This window comes from Salmo salar, chromosome ssa09, assembly GCF_905237065.1.
Source record: "Salmo salar chromosome ssa09, Ssal_v3.1, whole genome shotgun sequence".
NCBI lineage: Eukaryota > Metazoa > Chordata > Actinopteri > Salmoniformes > Salmonidae > Salmo > Salmo salar.
The window spans coordinates 57,827,330-57,847,565 of NC_059450.1; the positions used below are offsets into that span (position 1 = coordinate 57,827,330).

General features: G+C 42.9%; 1 protein-coding gene across 1 annotated transcript in view; it reads left to right on the top strand.

The window, feature by feature from the left end:
* Window positions 1-20,236, top strand: part of LOC106611510 (tenomodulin) — a 126,179-nt gene that overhangs the window by 102,646 nt on the left and 3,297 nt on the right. The window contains exons 4-6 of the mRNA XM_014211790.2: window positions 6,825-6,932; window positions 15,945-16,107; window positions 16,604-16,710. Coding sequence (XP_014067265.1) covers window positions 6,825-6,932; window positions 15,945-16,107; window positions 16,604-16,710 — 378 coding nt within the window. The remainder of the gene's footprint in view (window positions 1-6,824; window positions 6,933-15,944; window positions 16,108-16,603; window positions 16,711-20,236) is intronic.

Genomic DNA, 20,236 nt, shown 5'->3' on the forward strand with positions numbered 1-20,236 from the left:
ACCACACTCAAGGCCCTTCAACGGTTCCTTGGGATGGCTGGATGGTACCGTCGGTTTGTGTTGAACTTCTCCCAGGTGGCAGAACCCCTCAACGCATTGAAGCGAAAAGGTGCGAAATTCCGATGGACGGCAGGGTGCCAGACCTCTTTTGAAACCCTGAAACGACACCTCGTCACACCTCCCATTTTGGGTCATCCCAACTTTGATTGCCCTTTTGTTGTTTACACTGACGCAAGTGATGTTGAACTTGGTGCTGTTCTAGTCCAACAGACTGGACTTGGCACTGAAGAAGTGCTAGCGTTCGCTAGTCGGACATTGAATGGAGCAGAACGGAACTACTCCACAACTGAGCAAGAGTGCCTTGCAGTTGTCTGGGCTTTGGAAAAGTGGAGGTACTACCTGGAGGGAAGACACTTCACTGTGGTTACTGACCATTCCTCTCTTGTGTGGGTGTTCAAGACCAACAAACCAAGCACCAGACTTATCAGATGGGCTCTACGGTTGCGAGAGTTCACCTTTGCAGTAGAATACAGGAAAGGAAAATACAACACTGTTCCAGATGCTTTATCCAGAGCTCCTGCTGGTGGTAATGGTGGCCCTCATCTTACATGTGCTACTGTCCTGTCAAGCAGTCGAGACTCACCCAAAACTGACTTTCCCATCTCTGATGAGGCCATTTGGAAAGCCCAACAGGATGATCCAGAAGTACAGGCTTTGTACCAGACTATCCTGGAAGATGGAGAAAAGATGGTCAATCCTACCACCAAGCTGACCATCATTGAAGACAAAGTCTACCGAGTTGTACAACTACCTCACAGAACACTATACCAAATGTACATACCTGAAACTCTACGCCTTCAACTGCTTCAACATTTCCACGAAGACCCGTTAGCTGGTCATTTGGGCAGGTTCAAAACCTACAAGCGGTTGCAAGCATTACTGTACTGGCCACATCTGAGCATGGATGTGAAGTCACACATCCGAAACTGTCAGGTTTGTCAAATGTACAAACCAGAAGGTAGAAAGCCTGCTGGCAAGTTGCAGCAAACTGTGGTTACCCGACCTTGGGAAATGTTAGGAGTGGATTTGATGGGTCCATTTCCTAGAAGCTCCAATCAGAATGTGTACATGCTTGTTTTTGTTGATTACTATTCCAAGTGGGTGGAGCTCTTTGCCCTGCGTCAGGCCACAGCAAGGACCATCTCTAACATCCTTACGAAAGAGATCCTGACTCGCTGGGGAGTGCCTGATTACATCCTGTCTGATCAAGGTTCCCAATTCGTCTCTGATCTCTTTGAGGAGACCTGTCAAAGATGGAACCTGAGACAGAAGTTGACCACGGCCTATCACCCACAGACCAACCTCACTGAGAGAGTTAATCGAACCTTGAAGACAATGGTTGCTTCCTATGTAGGGACCCAGCACAAACACTGGGACAAGCACCTTCACGAGTTTCGATTTGCCCTGAATTCTGCTGTGCAAGAGTCCACTGGAGTCACACCTGCAGAGCTGAACCTGAGTCGTCCCCTCCGAGGACCCTTGGAGATGGTGCTACAGCCCCAGCAGGTTACTCCAGACGCTGCTTGCTATGACCAGGTAGTCCATCTCCACGACTTGAGAGCTCCTGTCTCAAAGAACATGATCCAGGCTCGACTCAAGCAGAAGAGAAATTATGATAAGAAGAGACGAGATATGCAGTTCCAGCTTCGTTATCGGCTGTGGCTTCGCTCTCATCCTTATTCAAAACCTGAACAATTCTTCTCGGCCAGGCTCGCTCCTAAATGGCAAGGACCATATAGGATTGTGGAGCAGAGAGGCCCTTTGAACTACCGAGTGGTGAAAGAGGACACAGAGGAAGATATGCGCGTTGTCCATGTCTCACGCCTTAAGGCCTGTTACCCCTCGGCTGAGGAATTGGAGGAGATTGAGCGCCGCAAGGTCCTGGAGATCTTTGAAGAGGAAAGTGAGGAGACTTTTCTCGGATTCCCAGACCCAGAAGTATCACGCCTTAAGGCCTGTGACCCCTCGGCTGAGGAGCATGAGCGCCAAAAAATAATGAATATTTTTGTAGAGGAAAGTGATGAGGAGACATTTCTCGGTTTCCCCGACCAAGATGTGCCTTCCAGGGCAATGGTCGGCTTTTTCCAGGGGAGGGGGTGTGTGACGGCCCTGAATTTTCCTGAACCGTCTCAGTGCTTCTCCTTCCAATAGAGCGCTTTCCCTTTAATTCTTAATTAAATAGGGCTTCTCCTTCCAATAGGGCGCTTCCCCTTTAATTCCCAATTAAATAGCCAGCATCAGCTGCGCAAAAGTGGGGTTGTGATGGAAACGTGAATGAGGATGTGTTCAACCCTCAGTTCTGAAGCTTCTCTCTTCCGTTTGTTGTGTTGCTTTAAAAGTGTGCTTTGTGTAGCCTAATAGCAAGTTTTACCCAGGATTGGATCCACTCTTTGCGTCCGTGGACTACACCTCTCCGTTGTTCTTCGTGGCCTTTCTCCGCTGGAGATCTGTCGGCGGATTGGATTGTCTGACTGACCGACTGAATATAACCTTTTTCATATACGGTATTTCATTTGTTTTGGTGTGATGTATACCGTAATGATTTATGTAGTTAGTTGTAGTTGAGGACTTATTGAGATGTGTGGTAAAATATTTGTTATTTTGATTGTATCATTGACACTGGGTTTACGCTACACTGGGATGAACGGACAAACATTGCGTGACTAAGGTCACTTGAGTTCCCTGAACTTGTTTACTGGGCTGGACTCTTTTTAGGCCCGAGGTACAGGACATTTCTGGAGGAACCAGAGCTGTTTAGAGCTCATTATTTGTTATATTGTTGTGTGTGTGATCATTTATGTTAGTAATACAACCACGCAAAAGAATACAGTTGTTTTGTAAGTTCTTTCCAATGTTTTAAGGGTTTATGAAAAGTGTATTTCCATCCTGACTTTTACATGAGTCCTTTTGTATTGGTGTAGACTTGACGGACCAAATGGGACTCATTCCCTCCCAAACCAAAAGGAGAAACCAATATTTTCTCTGGTAGGCACAACCTACCTGGCACCCCTATAAACGATAACCTCAAGTCAAAACCGTTACAATACTGACACGCAAGCACTTGCGCACGCGCGCACACACACACCGAAAGCATGCATATTGCTGGTTCCTCCTCTATCCCATCCAGTCTGAATTCATCAAGAAAATACGTTTGATTCCGGGCACTACCACGGGAGATGGCGAAACAAGTGAGCGAGCAGAATAATTCCAGCGCCATTGTGATTACAAAAGAAAAGAAGAGAGTGCAGGAAAACACAAACCTTATTATAAGTTATACTAAGTGTTAGCTGAGTGGGGGGGTGGTTTTTGAAGAGACTTTTTAAATAAAGGATGTTTCTCAAGTCATTACAAATTCAAAAGCCACCTTAAAAACTATCTCCGTCAAGCTCAAGGGCTGTGAATGAGGAATTGAAATGGGCAGATAATGCCGCCTCTTTTGTTTCAGGTTAATACAGGGAACATGCTGCAGGAAGAACCTAGGGAACAAGAAGTGGAAATAAGAATACCAGTAAAAGACAGGACGGGCATTCAAGCATATTCAACAGTCTTTTGTATGAGAATAATTATGGTCACATAGTGCAACTACCACCAGCACATCTAATGTATTTCAATGTAGCTCTTCTAAAAACATATATTTTGATGCAATTCGATGCAAAAGACCGCATTATGTATTTTGAAGGTTACTCTTTTTTGTTAAAAATGATATCTGGAACTAGAGTAAAGCTCTAAATCATTCCTATTACACAATGAATTACTTTCAAACTGTATCAAAATAAGCAATAATACAAGAATACATTTCAAATAATGATGTAGAATTAATTTGGGGGAAAGAGTATAGATGAGAGTAGGCCTACCTCAATTCCAGTTTTCCAGAACCTTGCGCTTGACATCAATACAAACTTGTGTTCTACAAATTGATTCAATCTAAGACACTGATCCCTTTTTATGTGAAGTCTTCCAGGTTACCTTTATGAGCAACACACAGTTCCTCGTCATATCAATCAAGAATCCATACTGCAATTATCTGCTTTACATTTAGTCATTAAATAATCTATATTTTCTTTAAAATACATACTGTTTCTCAGATACTGCAATATCCAAAGATGACATTGTTTATTGTTTACGGCAAGCAACACTAATCCTAGGTTGTGTCCATTAGGCTCAAAACAGAGGGAAATGGACTGAAAGAGGAAGGCACTACCTTTAGTTGTCCAAAAACAAACAACAATTTATATTTTCCGTTGTGAAAAGGTTTTCCAGTTTTGTGCCTTAAATGTGCACAACCCTGAACACGACTGTGAATGAAAGGAAATCACAAACAGAGGTTCAGCGACTCAGAGATAATATTTCATGGCATGGGTTTAGGGCCCCCTTTAACAGGAGCCGAGGGGAGAGTGTGGGGTTAATAACTGATCATTTATTAAATGTAGAATGAGCATCCATGTTTGTTTCCTCAACACATTACCTGGGCTGACACTCACAAGATGCTAGATGCGGGAAGAGATGGTAATATAGAGCCCAAGTGACAATGATTAATACAGCGTCCCCTAACCTTTCTCTGCAATGGCAATGCAATGAGCCCTCCAATCAAATCATTTGTTCAGTTGGAAAGCTTAAAGCTATCAGTATACGTGTAGCATGTTTAACCAGGGGTGAATAGCGAGCCGGTATTCTGACATTATTTTAAAAACCTTGCATCCTTTTCCCATTTATTATCCCCATAATGATGTGTATTTTCTTTATTTTCTGGTTGGCAAACTCCGTTAATCATTGCATCACATCACGAGATTGTCCTTTTTCTCTCTCTGTAGTGGCGCTCGCCATTACAGTAAAATACACAGGGGCTCATCACAATAAAGTCATAAACATTATACTTCTAATAATAAACATTATACTTCTGTGTTGGTGACTATTATTGCAGCGTTTTAAAGACAATTATAGACAAGGGGATTTTGACAGGCTTCATATCATGTCGTCGTGTGTGACCTCTAAAGACAAGTGGAATAGAACGTCCGTATTTCCAAGTTAACGCTATTTTAAAGAAGTCAGAAAGGTATTAGAGCTCTACGCCATGTAGATGTAATTAAATTACGATTGAATCAAGTCCATTTTCATGCCACCACTTATCGTGATACAATGTTAAGGCGAGCGTGGCCGGTGAAGATCCAGCACTCTATTCTCATATGCACATGACTCTGGTAGCCCTAGAGACGGCACGAGTTACAATCTCATATGCTTTTGTGGGCTTTCAGACTTATTCCAGCAGAACTACTTAGTCAAACAGATAATTGCACACAAAGATAATTAACAGATATGTCTGCTTTGTTGAAATAGGCTTTTTCCTGTCATCGTTAAATTGAAAAGGCCCTGCATTCCACAAGGTGGGGGATCATCAATGGATCTGAAAAGAGCGGCTCTTCACTAGGCTGCACAGATTAAGAGAGTGACAGGAACCTATGACTGACTAATTCAGCGGGGGCAGCCTCCGTAGAAACACTGGATGCATTCCAAATATCCCCCTATGCCATAAACAGTAACTTCAAAAAGTATTCACACCCCTTGACTTTTTCCACATTTTGTTGTGTTACAAAGTGGGATTAAAATGGATTTAAATTATTTTTTTGTGTGAACAATGTACACAAAATACTCTGTCAAAGTGGAAGAAAAAATATGAATCATAAAACACTGATATATCTTGACTAGATAAGTATTCAACCTCCGGAGTCAATACATGTTAGAATCATCTTTGGCAGCAATTACAGCTGTGTCTTTCTGGGTGCGTTTCTAAGAGCTTTGCACATCTGGATTGTACAATGTTTGCACATTTATTATTTAAAAAAATCTTCAAGCTCTGTCAAGTTGGTTATTGATCATTGCTAGACAGCCATCAAGCAATAGGTGCCCTTCTTTGCGAGGCTTTGTAAGGTCCCTCAGTCACTGCTTGACTGAGGGACCTTGCAGATAATTGTATGTGTGGGGTACAAAGATGAGGCAGTCATTCAAAAATCATGTTGAACACTATTATTGCACACAGTGAGTCCATTGAACTTTATTATGTGTTATTATTATTATTAAGCACATTTTTTATATATATATAATTTAGGCTTGCCATAACAAAGGGGTTGAATATTTATTGACTCAAGACATTTCAGCTTTTCATTTTTAATTAATGTTAAAAAAGAAATACAAACATAATTCCCATTTGATATTGTGGGGTATTAAGTGTAGGCTAGTGACACCAAATCTCAATTGAATCAATTCTAAATTCAGGCGGTAACACAGCAAAATGTGAAAAAAGTCAAGGGGTGTTAATGCTTTCTGAAGGCACTATCAAGGGAAAAGGGTGCCATTTGGGATGCAACTGCTGCTTCGCCCTAGGATATGTCGCTTGGCTTTCCTGCTTGAGATATCCTCTCTATCAAGTATTGTTTAGCCTGGAAGAACCCCTCGTTTTTTACTCAATCTGTTCTAAAAGCGAGGTTTGTGTTGTAGGAGCTAAGTTGTCTTTGAACGTGCTGTAATCTACAAGGAGGTAGAAAAAAAAGTAGAAGGAGAAAAACAAAGATAAAGAAAATCAAAAGGCACCCTCATTAGGTTCTAACTTCTGTTACTTATTAAGAGCTTAGATTTTTCTTCAAGAGACTGAAGAAACGTTTTGAAAAATGATATCTCCCCATCGCTATGCTGTTCCACATCACAGACAAAATAATAAATGATACATATCAGAATTTTGTATTATTCCATCTCGCTTTTTCCACTCAAAGGGAATCACAGGTATCCGGTTCGCCAAACATCAGATGTGTTACATCAAGACCCAGACCAGGGAGCTTCCCAAAGTGACAGAGGTGGCGACCTTGAACACAGAGATACTGGTACAGTATGAATATCTGCATCTCTCTGACTCAATGTGTGTGTGTGTGTGTGTGTGTGTGTGTCTGTGTGTGGAGGAAAATATGTATTTTGCAGGGGTAGTAGGAATAAACAGAGAAGAGGAGTCGGAGAGCTGCGCTCAAACACTCACCCTGACCATCCGCTCTTCTCCGCCCTCTCCCGCTGAAGTATAATCTCTGTCTCCAGCACACATGAAACCGTCTGAAAGCTGCCCACAAACCCATCAACCCCCTTTGTGGATCACATCAAATGGTGTTTGCTGTCAATCTTAAACTAATAAACATTTGTAATCATACTCCTCCAAAGGCTTGACAAAAATAGCCTAAAGGGGTAAGTGTGAAAGAGAACGTAAGAGAGGGATCTGAGGAAGAGGTATAAGCCATTAAAGGGTGCGTACATTTCTTCGAGCGATTAATTTCACTTCTCCTGGCCTAAGAGCCGTATATGAAGTTCAGCCGATGAATGCCTCACAAAATATTTTCAGCCTCTACCATCCTCCACTCATTTATATTTTACAGATGGCAATTACCAATTACATCATTAAAAAAAATGTAAATGTTGCTCCATTGTCATGCCAAGTAAATCCCAGATATCCCTTTCTGACTTTAGGAACACAAGCTGTTTAGACAGAGAACCAGGCGACATCCCCTTCTCTCTCATCTTTTGAATGTCTGGTACCTGTTTACAGAGAGTAATTGTCCAGCCTGCACCATATTCCCTTTCATTGTTGTCTTCTTTTGCACATTGTGAAAACTAATTAAACTTCTGTGGCATCAATTAGATAGGGGCGTTGGCTGTGGTGAGGAGTAGACTGGGAAGAGAGAGGAAGAAGAGGTGCTCCAAAGGTTAGCGGACGATACTTGGTGTGTGATCAGAGCAAGGATGCACACACGCTTAATCTCACACACACACACACACACACGAGCGTGCAGACACACGTATGCTCACACACAGGGTTAGCCCACAATCACACTGGATTAGTCAAGAACAAGTCCCCATAATAATATTATACTGGTACATAGCCTTTCTACTGTGGAAATGTCAAGTTATGGCACCCTACAGTACTGTGTATATGACACCCTTAAGTACACTGTGCAGTGCATTTCTCAATAAAATTATTTGTTCATGGACATGTTAACTATTAACACATTGTAATTATATCTTATCAATGTATTTATTCATCATTTACTCATATTAACTACCACATTAGCTCATACTAATTCATATACAGTTGAAGTCGGAAGTTTACATACACTTAGGTTGGAGTCATTTAAACTCGTTTTTCAACCACTCCACAAATTTATTGATAACAAACTATAGTCTTGGCAAGTCAGTTAGGACATCTACTTTGTGCATGACACAAGTCATTTTTCCAACAATTGTTTACAGACAGATTATTTCAGTTATAATTCACTGTATCACAATTCCAGTGGGTCAGAAGTTTACATACACTAAGTTGACTGTGCCTTTAAACAGCATGGAAAATTCCAGAAAATGATGTCAATGCTTTAGAAGCTTCTGATAAGCTTATTGACATCATTTGATGTATTTCAAGGCCTACCTTGAAACTCAGTGCCTCTTTGCTTGACATCATGGAAAAATCAAAAGAAATCAGCCAAGATGTCAGAAAAAAAATTGGTCTGGTCTGGTGAAACAAAAATAGAACAGTTTGGCCATAATGACCATCGTTATGTTTGGAGGAAAAAGGGGGAGGCTTGCAAGCCGAAGAACACCATCCCAACCATGAAGCACGGTGGTGGCAGCATCATGCTGTGGGGGTGCTTTGCTGCAGGAGGGACTGGTGCACTTCACAAATAGATGTCATCATGACGCAGGAAAATTATGTGGACATATTGAAGCAACATCTCAAGACATCAGTCAGGAAGTTAAAGCTTGGTCACAAATGGGTCTTCCAAATGGACAATGACCCCAAGCATACTTACAAGGTTGTAGCAAAATGGCTTAAGAATAACAAAGTCAAGGAATTGGAGTGGCCATCACAAAGCCCTGACCTCAATCCCATAGAAAATGTGTGGGCAGAACTGAAAAATCTTGTGAGAGCAAGGAGGCCTACAAACCTGACTCAGTTACACCAGCTCTGTCAGGAGGAACAATTTTATAAAAACAATATGGGGATGAGGTAGGTAGATGGGGTGGGATATTTACAGATGGGCTATGAAATATACACCTCCAGCTTCAGCGATTTTTGCAATTCGTTCCAGTCATTGGCAGCAGAGAACTGGAAAGAAAGGCGGCCAAAGGAGATGTTGGCTTTGGGAATGACCAGTGAGATATACCTGCTGGAGCGCGTGCTACGGGTGGGTGTTGTTATCGTGACCAGTGAGCTGAGATAAGGCGGGGCTTTACCAAGCAAAGACTTATAGATGACCTGGAGCCAGTGGGTTTGGCGATGAATATGTAGCGAGGGCCAGCCGACTAGAGCATACAGGTCGCAGTGGTGGGTGGTATAAGGGGCTTTGGTGACAAAACGGATGGCACTGTGATAGACTGCATACAGTTTGCTGAGTAGAGTATTGGAAACTATTTTGTAAATTACATCGCCAAAGTCAAGGATCAGTAGGATAGTCAGTTTTATGGAGGGTATGTTTGGCGGCGTGAGTGAAGGAGGCTTTGTTGCGAAATAGGAAGCCGATTCTATATTTAATTTTGGATTGGCGATGTTTAATATGAGTCTGGAAGGAGAGTTTACAGTCTAGCCAGACACCTAGGTATTTGTAGTTGTCCACATATTCTAAGTCAGAACCTTCCAGAGTAGTGATGCTAGTCGGGCGGGCGGGTGCGGGCAGCGAACGGTTGAAAAGCATGCATTTGGTTTTACTAGCGTTTAAGAGCAGTTGGAGGCAACGGAAGGAGTGTTGTATGGCATTGAAGCTCGTTTGGAGGTTAGGTAACCCAGTGTCCAAAGAAGGGCCAGATGTATACAGAATGGTGTCGTCTGCGTAGAGGTGGATCAGGGAATCACTCGCAGCAAGAGCGACATCGTTGATATATACAGAGAAAAGAGTCGGCCCGAGAATTGAACCCTGTGGCACCCCCATAGAGACCGCCAAAGGTCCGGACAACAGGCACTCCGATTTGACTCACTGAACTCTGTCTGAGAAGTAGTTGGTGAACCAGGCGAGGCAGTCATTTGAGAAATGTTACGACCGTGTGAAACACAGAGTGGTTAATTAAAAACAAAACAGCTTTTGCTGCTGCTCAGCTCAGCCAAGCTGCGGGCTATGTGAATGTGGGCTCAGTGGTGGACGTCTGGGGCCTCAGATTCTCAGAGGTGAGGTGAAAACAATGCAGCCGGTGGGGGAGCTGCGAGTGGCTGATAAGGAAATAAAGCACCCGGGGAGTAGAACCAGGTGACAAACATGAATTGTTTGCCGCCGGTATCTTCGGCCATTTTCACTTTGTTCCTCATATGAAATGATGGGACGCTGTAATCCCTGAGCCTCCCCTAGTTTCCCTCCAGTCTTGAAGCTGATGAAATTCTCCTTGTCCTCCTCCTTCAGACAGTAGAACAGTGTGTTATTGGGTCTCTTCTTCCTCCTCAGGGTAACCACTTAATATGTATTGCCACAACCAACCTAGCTGGCAAGGAAACCTCCCACTCAGATAAGAAAAACACAAACAAATGCCAAACAATGCATGAAAAAACAACACATTCTTGGAATTATATGTAGGTAGGTAAATGTCATATGACTAAAACAAAAAGTTGTGTGTTGTGTGAACATGCGGAGCATACACAGAATTAAAAGTGTGGGTAACACTTTACTTGTGTCACGTCCTGACCAGAAAAGGGGTTATTTGTACTTATAGTTTGGTCAGGACATGGCAGAGGGTATTTGTTTTATGTGGTTTAGGGTGTGTTTGTGTATGTGTTCATGTAGAGGGGGTATTTGGTTCGGGGTGGTTATGTATGTAGAGGGGTATTTGATTAATTAGTCCAGGGTGTTGGTTATTGTTCTATGTTAGTTTAGTTCTACATTCAGTCTAGTCGTTTGTATTTCTATGTTTAGTTAATTGGTGTTGGGGCCTTCAGTTGGAGGCAGCTGTCTATCGTTGCCTCTGATTGAAGGTCCTATAAATAGGTATGTGTTTGGCATGGGATTTTGTGGGAGATTGTTTCTTGTTTAGCTGTGTGCCTGACGAGACTGTCCAGTTCGTTTGTTTTTTTGTATACGTTTTTGTGTTTTCCTTCTTCACTAAATAAAAAGAAGATGAGTATACATTTTCCCGCTGCGTTTTGGTCTACACCCTACGACACCCGTGACAACTTGACACCCAGCGTCATAACACATTATGACACGGTCAAAACCATGTCATGTGTCATAACAGCTGACAACTTGTTATAATATGGTCATAAAACACTGTCATGACAGATATATTTACACCTGTTATGACATATAGTGTTATTTTATGGCTTGTTACGACACCTACATAAGAGTGTCAAAACCCACAAAACCTACCACACAAGGCAAAACATTCCATTACACCATGGCTATTGTGGCAACATTGTTATACAATTTCTTTTTTTTGGACCATGTGAAATTATCATTGTAATTGGCACACACTGATGTCAGACATGCACCTACCCCAATGCTCTGTTGCTAATGACTGGGTTAAATGCAGGAGCAGATATCAGGAGCAGGTCAAGACACACTCTTTCTCACTGATGACTGATATACAGTTGAAGTCGGAAGTTTACATACACCTTAGCAAAATACATTTAAACTCAGTTTTTCACAATTCCTGACATTTAATGCTAGTAAAAAGTCCCTGTCTTAGGTCAGTTAGGATCACCACTTTATTTTAAGAATGTGAAATGTCAGAATAATAGAGAGAATGATTTATTTCAGCTTTTATTTCTTTCATCACATTCCCAGTGGGTCAGAAGTTTACATACACTCAATTAGTATTTGGTAGCATTGCCTTTAAATTGTTTAACTTGGGTCAAATGTTTCGGCTAGCCTTCCACAAGCTTCCCACAATAAGTTGGGTGAATTTTGGCCCATTCCTCCTGACAGAGCTGGTGTAACTGAGTCAGGGTTGTAGCCTTCTTGCTCGCATACGCTTTTTCAGTTCTGCCCACAAATGTTCTATAGGATGGAGGTCAGGGCTTTGTGATGGCCACTCCAATACCTTGGCTTTGATGTCCTTAAGCCATTTTGCCACAACTTTGGAAGTATGCTTGGGGTCATTGTCCATTTGGAAGACCCATTTGCGACCAAGCTTTAACTTCCTGACTGATGTCTTGAGATGTTGCTTCAATATATCCACATAATTTCCTCCCTCATGACGCCATCTATTTTGTGAAGTGCACCAGTCCATCCTGCAGCAAAGCACCCCCACAACATAATGCTGCCACCCCTGTGCTTCATGGTTGGGATGGTGTTCTTCGGCTTGCAAGCCTCCCCCTTTTTCCTCCAAACATAATGATGGTCATTGTGGCCAAACAGTTCTATTTTTGTTTCACCAGACCAGAGACATTTCTCCAAAAAGTACGATCTTTGTCCCCTTGTGCAGTTGCAAACTGTAGTCTGACTTTTTTATGGCGGCTTTGGAGCAGTGGCTTCTTCCTTGCTGAGTGGCCTTTCAGGTTATGTCGATATAGGACTCATTTTACTGTGGATTAAGATACTTTGTACCTGTTTCCTCCAGCATCTTCACAAGGTCCTTTGCTGTTGTACTGGGATTGATTTGCACTTTTCGCACCAAAGTACGTTCATCTCTAGGAGACAGAATGCGTCTCCTTCCTGAGCGGTATGACGGCTGCGTGGTCCCATGGTGTTTATACTTGACTTCTATTGTTTGTACAGATGAACGTGGTACCTTCAGGCGTTTGGAAATTGCTCCCAAGGATGAACCCGACTTGTGGTGGTCTACAATTTTTTTTCTGGCGTCTTGACTGATTTCTTTTGATTTTCCCATGATGTCAAGCAAAGGGGCACTGAGTTTCAAGGTAGGCCTTGAAATACATCCACAGGTACACCTCCAATTGACTCAAATGATGTCAATTAGCCTATCAGAAGCTTCTAAAGCCATGACATCATTTTCAGGAATTTTCCAAGCTGTTTAAAGGCACAGTCAACTTAGTGTATGTAAACTTCTGACCCACTGGAATTGTGATACAGTGAATTATAAGTGAAATAATCTCTCGGTGTCACGTCCTGACCAGCAGGTGGAGTAGGTGTATAAGTTTTGGTCAGGGCGTGGCAGAAGGAGTTGTGTTTTGTATGTTCTGTCTAGGTTGGGTTGTTCTATGTATAGTTAATTGGGGTGGACTTCCAATTGAAGGCAGGTGTGTGGTGTTGCCTTTGATTGGGAGTCCTATATTAGTTGGGTGTGTTTGTCTGTGTGTTTGTGGGGAATTGTTTGTGAGCACTGCGTTTATTGAGCCTGCTACACTGTCTAGTCGTGAGTACTGTTTATTGTTTTGTTTTTTCCCTGTGGATGCTTCGATTATTTTCATTAAAAGAATGAGTATCCACATACCCGCTGCATTTTGGTCTTCCCTTCAACACCACAACGAAATCTGTGACACTCGGTAACAATTGTTGGAAGAATTACTTCTGTCGTGCACAAAGTAGATGTCCTAACCGAGTTGCCAAAACTATAGTTTGTTAACAAGAAATTTGTGGAGTGGTTGAAAAACGAGTTTTAATGACTCCAACCTAAGTGTATGTGAACTTCCGACTTCAACTGTAAGGACATGTACGTGATAGGCATATCTCAAAATTCCTTCTTGATCGTCTCAAAGTGTATTTCCTTAATCCAAGTGAAGTGACACAGAATGGTCATAATGCTTCATGACAGTGTCATAAAGTGTATTTTCTTTTAAATATGATGAGAGAAAAAAACATGACTTAAGAGAATTAATTACAACAACAAAAAAGTATTTAAGACGAACTTTCAAACGAAAGGAAACTTCTTGTCAGGGAAAAAACTAATTTGAATAAATGTTGGTTTTTACACTCTTATGTAGGTGTCATTACCAGCCATAAAATAGTGCAATATGTCACAACAGGTGTAAATATATGGGTCATGACATTGTTATGACATGGTTATGACCATGTCATAACGTGTTATGCCACTGGGTGTCAAGTAAAGTCTTACCAAAATGTGCCATGGCTTTATAGTATGGGAGACAGCCAGATGGGAAGTAATGTCCTATACAGTTCATGTATATCCAGGGTCTTATGGTGTCATGAGAAAATATTCATTGATCAATGACAAACACGTGACCTACAGTATAAGCTTGAGTCACAAAGTTGCACCCTTAAGTCATTATATCGAGAGAGGGCAAGTGTATGTTCATTACAGCATGATACTGAATGTGTGTGGAATGTGGTTACATAGGCTCCGAGCTATAGTAAATAAATAATTAGTCTGACATCTAATACAAAATATCTTTACTTAAGCAATGTCCAATATTAGATACAAGACAGCTTCATTTATGATATAACTGCATCATAAAATCATTATCGCATCGTCTTTGTACTTGTCAATTGGACTTTTTAAATCACTATTCCACACTAGCTATGATAAACTTTAATATTGCCCAGAGAGCGGTCTCCCTTTGCAACTTATTGGTCTTGTTTCTCAACTGCAAAGTAAAAGTCATATTACAGTGCTCTGTGTCGTGACCTCCATTTCCTAATTTCGGGAAGGTTTCCTTAGTTGCTCCTCTTCAGTGGTTCTGCTGTCCAATTAGAGAGATCTGTTTGTGTTTCCTGGCCTTCATTTTAATTTCTGTAGTTCAGGAGGAGCGAACGCTGCCAGAGCCCCCCTAGTCCTCCTCTGAGTTGTCATTAGTTTAGCCCGATCCAGACCAGGCTAAAAATGAGCTGAAAAAAGAATGAGAGCAAACTGTCAAAGGCTTGACTGCTTGTCTAAGCGCAAACCCGGTCGACTAGCACTTCAGTGGCTGAGTGGCCATGCCGCTAAGCTAGGTATTCTTTCATCTGTCCGGAATGGGGTGCGAGTTCATCTCCGCAGGCTCATTGATGTCATGTCACTTCACAACAAACAGTTACAGCGAGACTGTAGCGCAGACCGTAAATTAGAATAAAGCGAGAATCAGCGAGGGGTGAGAAGGGAAAGGAGGGAGAGTCGAGAGTGCACAACCTAATATAAATGATACCGGCTCCAACCATAGCCCCGGGATCCTACATCAAGATCAACTAATGTGCAATTAAGCTTCAGACTAGGAGAGAATCACCTTGTAAAAACATTTGTCAAGTAAACTGTTTTGCTGTTCTCTCCAGCTGCTAATTAACGAGGCACTGGGAAGAGGAGTTTGTTTGCCGACGTATTTACATATACATAAAGAAACACATCAGGCACGGTAGTGGAATGCGGCATTGCCAAAGCCCCTATCTCTTAGATAGCAGTGACACGTATTCCCTATCATTAAGCACTAATAGTTTACTTTACAGCTCATGAACTACAGTATAAACAAATTAAGCATGTCGCTAGTGCTGTGAGCTGAATGCGGTATTAGGGGATGTGTGAGGGAACAGGACACTATATGCTTTATTACTGTGTCTGTCGGATTTAACGATATTGCAGCCTTTCGTGGCACAATAAAGTATCAAGCACTACAAAGTCGTTTCAAAGTCAAATCTATGCCGTTGTTGGATTCTTGTGTTGTTGTTGTCAGGGAGAAAGGGCAGCCTGGAGGCCTGAGAGGAAGAAACAGAAAACGAGGAGGAAGTCTAGGCTAGCGGGAGTCAGCAGGAGGCAGGAAGTGGCAGTACTCCCAGTGGGCAATAAGGGGTGGTGAATAAAAGGATGCGGCCAGGGCTTGTGCGCTGTGGCTCTGGGAAGAGAGGGCTGAAAATGCAGAGGGCACACAACTGAGGGTGTGTGTGTGTGTGTGTGTGTGTGTGTGTGTGTGTGTGTGTGTGTGTGTGTGTGTGTGTGTGTGTGTGTGTGTGTGTGGCCATGTAAGGGTGGGTGTGTTTGTTTCCTCTCCCTGACAGGTGGGCAACACAGAGGGCATGGACATGCAGGTGGTGGAGGACTCCCAGGTGTGGGTGCCTGCTGAGGAGCCCATCGCTAACCCAGCTTTCCTCTTCAACTCCAAGATCTGGGAGATATGCCAGGAGCTACCCATCCACTGGATCCATCCCTCCCCCATGAGAGGTACAGGGTCACCGGGGTCTCTCCACCCCTATCCTCTCTCATTTTCGCAGCACTTTGAAAATGGTGGGATGAGAGATTTTTTTGTAAAGTTGTATACTGATTGTAAAAATATGTTTTAGGCTTCTTTTTAGCGACCAGAAAAATATGTCTACCTGGTTGTAATCTGGTTATCTGACCGTATAACAACCAAAATATGACATTGTTCCCAAGCAGCTTGACATTATTATAAAAATACATCTTACCTGGTTGTAATCTGGTTATATGGTCTATTCAACCAGAATGGCGTCATTATGACATCCCATGCCAAATTCTCTGTACTATATACACTGCAGCAGTTTAAAGAATGGTAAGCCTCTCAGAAAAACAGCCAGATTCATTTACAGTAGAAGGCAAACTATTTTCCTTCGGATCACCTCAAACAGGAGAAAAAAAAGAAGTTTCTGCTGTGATCCGGTACATCAACAGCTGTTCTGTGTACTTCCTCCTTTTGGTGCAGATGCTGAGTTCCACGAGGTGAAGGATGATGAGGACATTCCTGATGCTGAGGTCGGAGGTCACCGCGTCGCCCGTGACATCCTGGACCAGGTTCCTGTCAACGACTATGTACGTACTGTACTGGGGCTGCATCTGAAATGGCACCATATTCCCTACTGTATATCATGCACTTAGTCAAAAGTATACTGAACAAAAATATAAACGCAACATGCAACAATTTCAAAGATTTTGCTGAGTTACAGTTCATATAAGGAAATTAGTCAATTGAAATAAATTCATTATGCCCTAATCTATGGGTTTCACATTACTGGGCATTGACACAGCCATTGGTGCGCCTGGGAGGGCATAGGCCCACCCACTTGGGAGCCAGGCCGACCCACTGGGGATTCAAGCCCAGCCAATCACAGACAGTTTTTCCCCACAAAAGGGTTTTATCACAGACAGAAATAAAACATTGGTGGCGGCTTATGATAGAGAAATGAACATTCAATTATCTGGCAACAGTTCTGATGGACATTCCTGCAGTCAACATGCCAATTGTACGCTCCCTCAAAACTCCCTCTGTGGCATTGTGTTGTGTGACAAAACTGCACATTTTAGAGTGGCCTTTTATTGTCCCCAGCACAAGGTGCACCTGTGTATTGATCATGCTGTTTAATCAGCTTCTTGATATGCCACACCTGTCAGGTGGATGGATTATCTTGGCAAAGGAGATATGCTCACTAACAGGGATGTAAACAAGGGTGTGCACAAAATTTGAGAGATGTAAGCTTTTTCTGTGTATGGAACATTTCTGGGATCTTTTATTTCAGCTCATGAAACATGGGACCAACACTTTACATGTTGCATTTATATTTTTGTTCAGTGTATATATATAGGGCCTATACACTGAGATTACAACAATTAAGAACACCTGCTCTTTCCATGACTTAGACTGACAAGGTGAATCCAGGTGAACGCTATGATCCCTTATTGATGACAGGTTAAAGAAGGATTTTTATGCCTTGAGACAATTGAGACATGGGTTGTGTATGTGTACCATTCAGAGGGTGAATGGGCAAGACAAAAAATGTAAGTGCCTTTGAACGGGTTATGGTAGTAGGTGCCAGCCGCACCAGTTTGTGTCAAGAACTGCAACGCTGCTGGGTTTTTCATGCTCAACAGTTTCCCATATGTGTCAAGAATGGTCCACCACCGAAAGGACATCCAGCCAACTTGACACAACTGTGGAGCATTGGAGTCAACATGTGCCAGCATCCCTGTGGAATGCTTTTGACACCTTGTAGAGTCCATGCCCAAGCGAACTGAGGGCAAAGGGGGGGTGCAACTCAATATTAGGAAGGTTTTCCTAATGTTTGATATACTCTGTGTATACAGTAGTTCACTACTTTTGACCTAGTGAATGCACACCAAGACCACACTAGGAGATACGAGCCACAGTGGTGCCTAGTTCTCCTTCGTTTCTTTGTGCATAGAAATCGCTCGCTAATTGATGCTGACTTTCATGGCATAAAACGGACTTGTGTTTGTGTACCACAGGGCATAGAAATTGCTCTATATATCTGTTTAAATGCACTTGCCTTGCTTAAGACTCCCTTAATGTCTCTCCATTAATGGAGAGGAATATCTAGCCTTCAAAGGCAGCAACTTTTTCCCTACAGTCTCAGCTGGAGCCTTTCTTGTTTTTTTTCGGGCGAAGGCAGGCAGCTAGCGCCGTACAAAGCAGCGCTCCCAAGGACACTCATTACTGAATAGATAGCCTACATTTATTAATTATGCCTTAATTATCAAGTCAAGAAAGAAAAGAGTCTAGAGGCCGAAATGCCATATTTTTGTGCATGTGAGCGGCTTAGTACTCTATGATTAATTACCCTTGACACACACATACACGCAAAGGTAAACATACATACTGGACACACGCACAGACAGCACACAGTGAGGTGGGCCAGCATGCATGCACGCACACACACCACAGCCATAATATTAACATTTATCAGGCTGGGCCCAGAAATACCTGCTTGCCTCCATGCACTCTCCTCCTGTCCACCTCTCCTCCTCTATTCCTCTCCTCCTCCCTGCTCATCCTCTATGGCCATAGCTGCAATGCTATGTCCTGTAATTAAAGCATACCAGGAGATGAAACTCGCTCCCCTTTTTAAGGTAATACTGTACATAGCTAAAGTTCACCCATATTATGGCCACAGCCAGTCAGTGTTTGTGGGCCCGGAAAATAACAAAGGCCTTTGTGACCAACGGAGGGGAGGCGATTCTGACCCCAGCACCCCTCCACCTGATCTGGCCTCCACCGTGGCCCCTTGCCTGACCGCCACTGGAGCCCCTGCTTTCGTATTTACGCGGGTTATTTCGGTGCAGCCTGACTTTTTTTTTTTCAACCAATCATTCAAGTATCAGTGACAGAGGTGGGTAGATATATGGGGCCAAACTATAGCCAGGGCTGCCACGGTGGAGCATCCGCATGGCACTGAGGCAGCGGCCCTGGATATCTCTCCAACTGAATAACTATCATCCAACATCGCTGGAGGAGCCGCATCACTGTCCTTGACCTAGATAGGGGAAGGATAAGCCTTCAAATATGATTGGGCAGCGGGACTCAGTCGGTCAACCCGGCACTCACATGTTCTGGGCCGGTTTTGGGCCAGATGGAGGTTGGCGGTTGGATGGTTGGTGGTGGGCCATCGTGTGACACTGTACCTCTGCCCAGCCCTCTTTGGCATCCAAAGCTAGCATTGAAACAACAAGGCTTCCCATGCATGAGTGGGCAGTGATGGTTCACAGGAAACCGAGGGTAAACAGAGGCTGTAAATACCTCCTCTGCTCCCTGAGCGTAAGCTACACAAAACCATAAACACAGTTACTTCCTGGGCCTGTGTGGTTCAGTTGGTAAGAGCATGGTGGGTGGTGCGAATGACGCCAAGGTCGTGGGTTCATGTCCCACATACTGTACACCTACTAATGATGTATGCAAGTTGCTTTGGATAAAAGCTAAGTGGCATATTTTACTAATATGTTTAATATTAAATTTCCCCTTGACTTTAACCATTAGAGGTTTCACCCGTGCCTGCATAATGAGAAAATATGGCTTTTCATGTGGATGATGAGACCACACAATTAGCATTGGGAGTACAAAGCAGTACCTGCTTCATATTCATCGTCGCGTCTTGATTCTCTTCCTCCTTATTATTGAATAACTGACTGACAGTTTTCAACTTGACAGACTGATCAAACCTCTGATATGATGTTATGCGTGAGGTGCCGTTTCGGTGTGTGATGAAGTCAAAAATCCGACGGAGTCGAGGGTAATGACTTTTACCTATGGTTAATGCTGCTTGATTGTGACGAGCGCAGATTTCCCAGGGTGCCCCATTCCGATCACCCGTCACCATTGAAGAGGGGAATTTAAAGCCAAAATGATTAATATACGCTTTAAAAAAGGATGCCTCTGATTAATTTGTCTCAGAAGTACAATGCCAACCTATTGTCTGTTTGTTTTTGTAATCACCCATTATTTGAATAAATATATTTCCCTTAATTTTCCCTAACTGAAGCTCTAGATTTGGATTTCATACCGTCACAGTTTTAGCTGTGAGGCGGCTGACAAGATTATTGTCTGTGT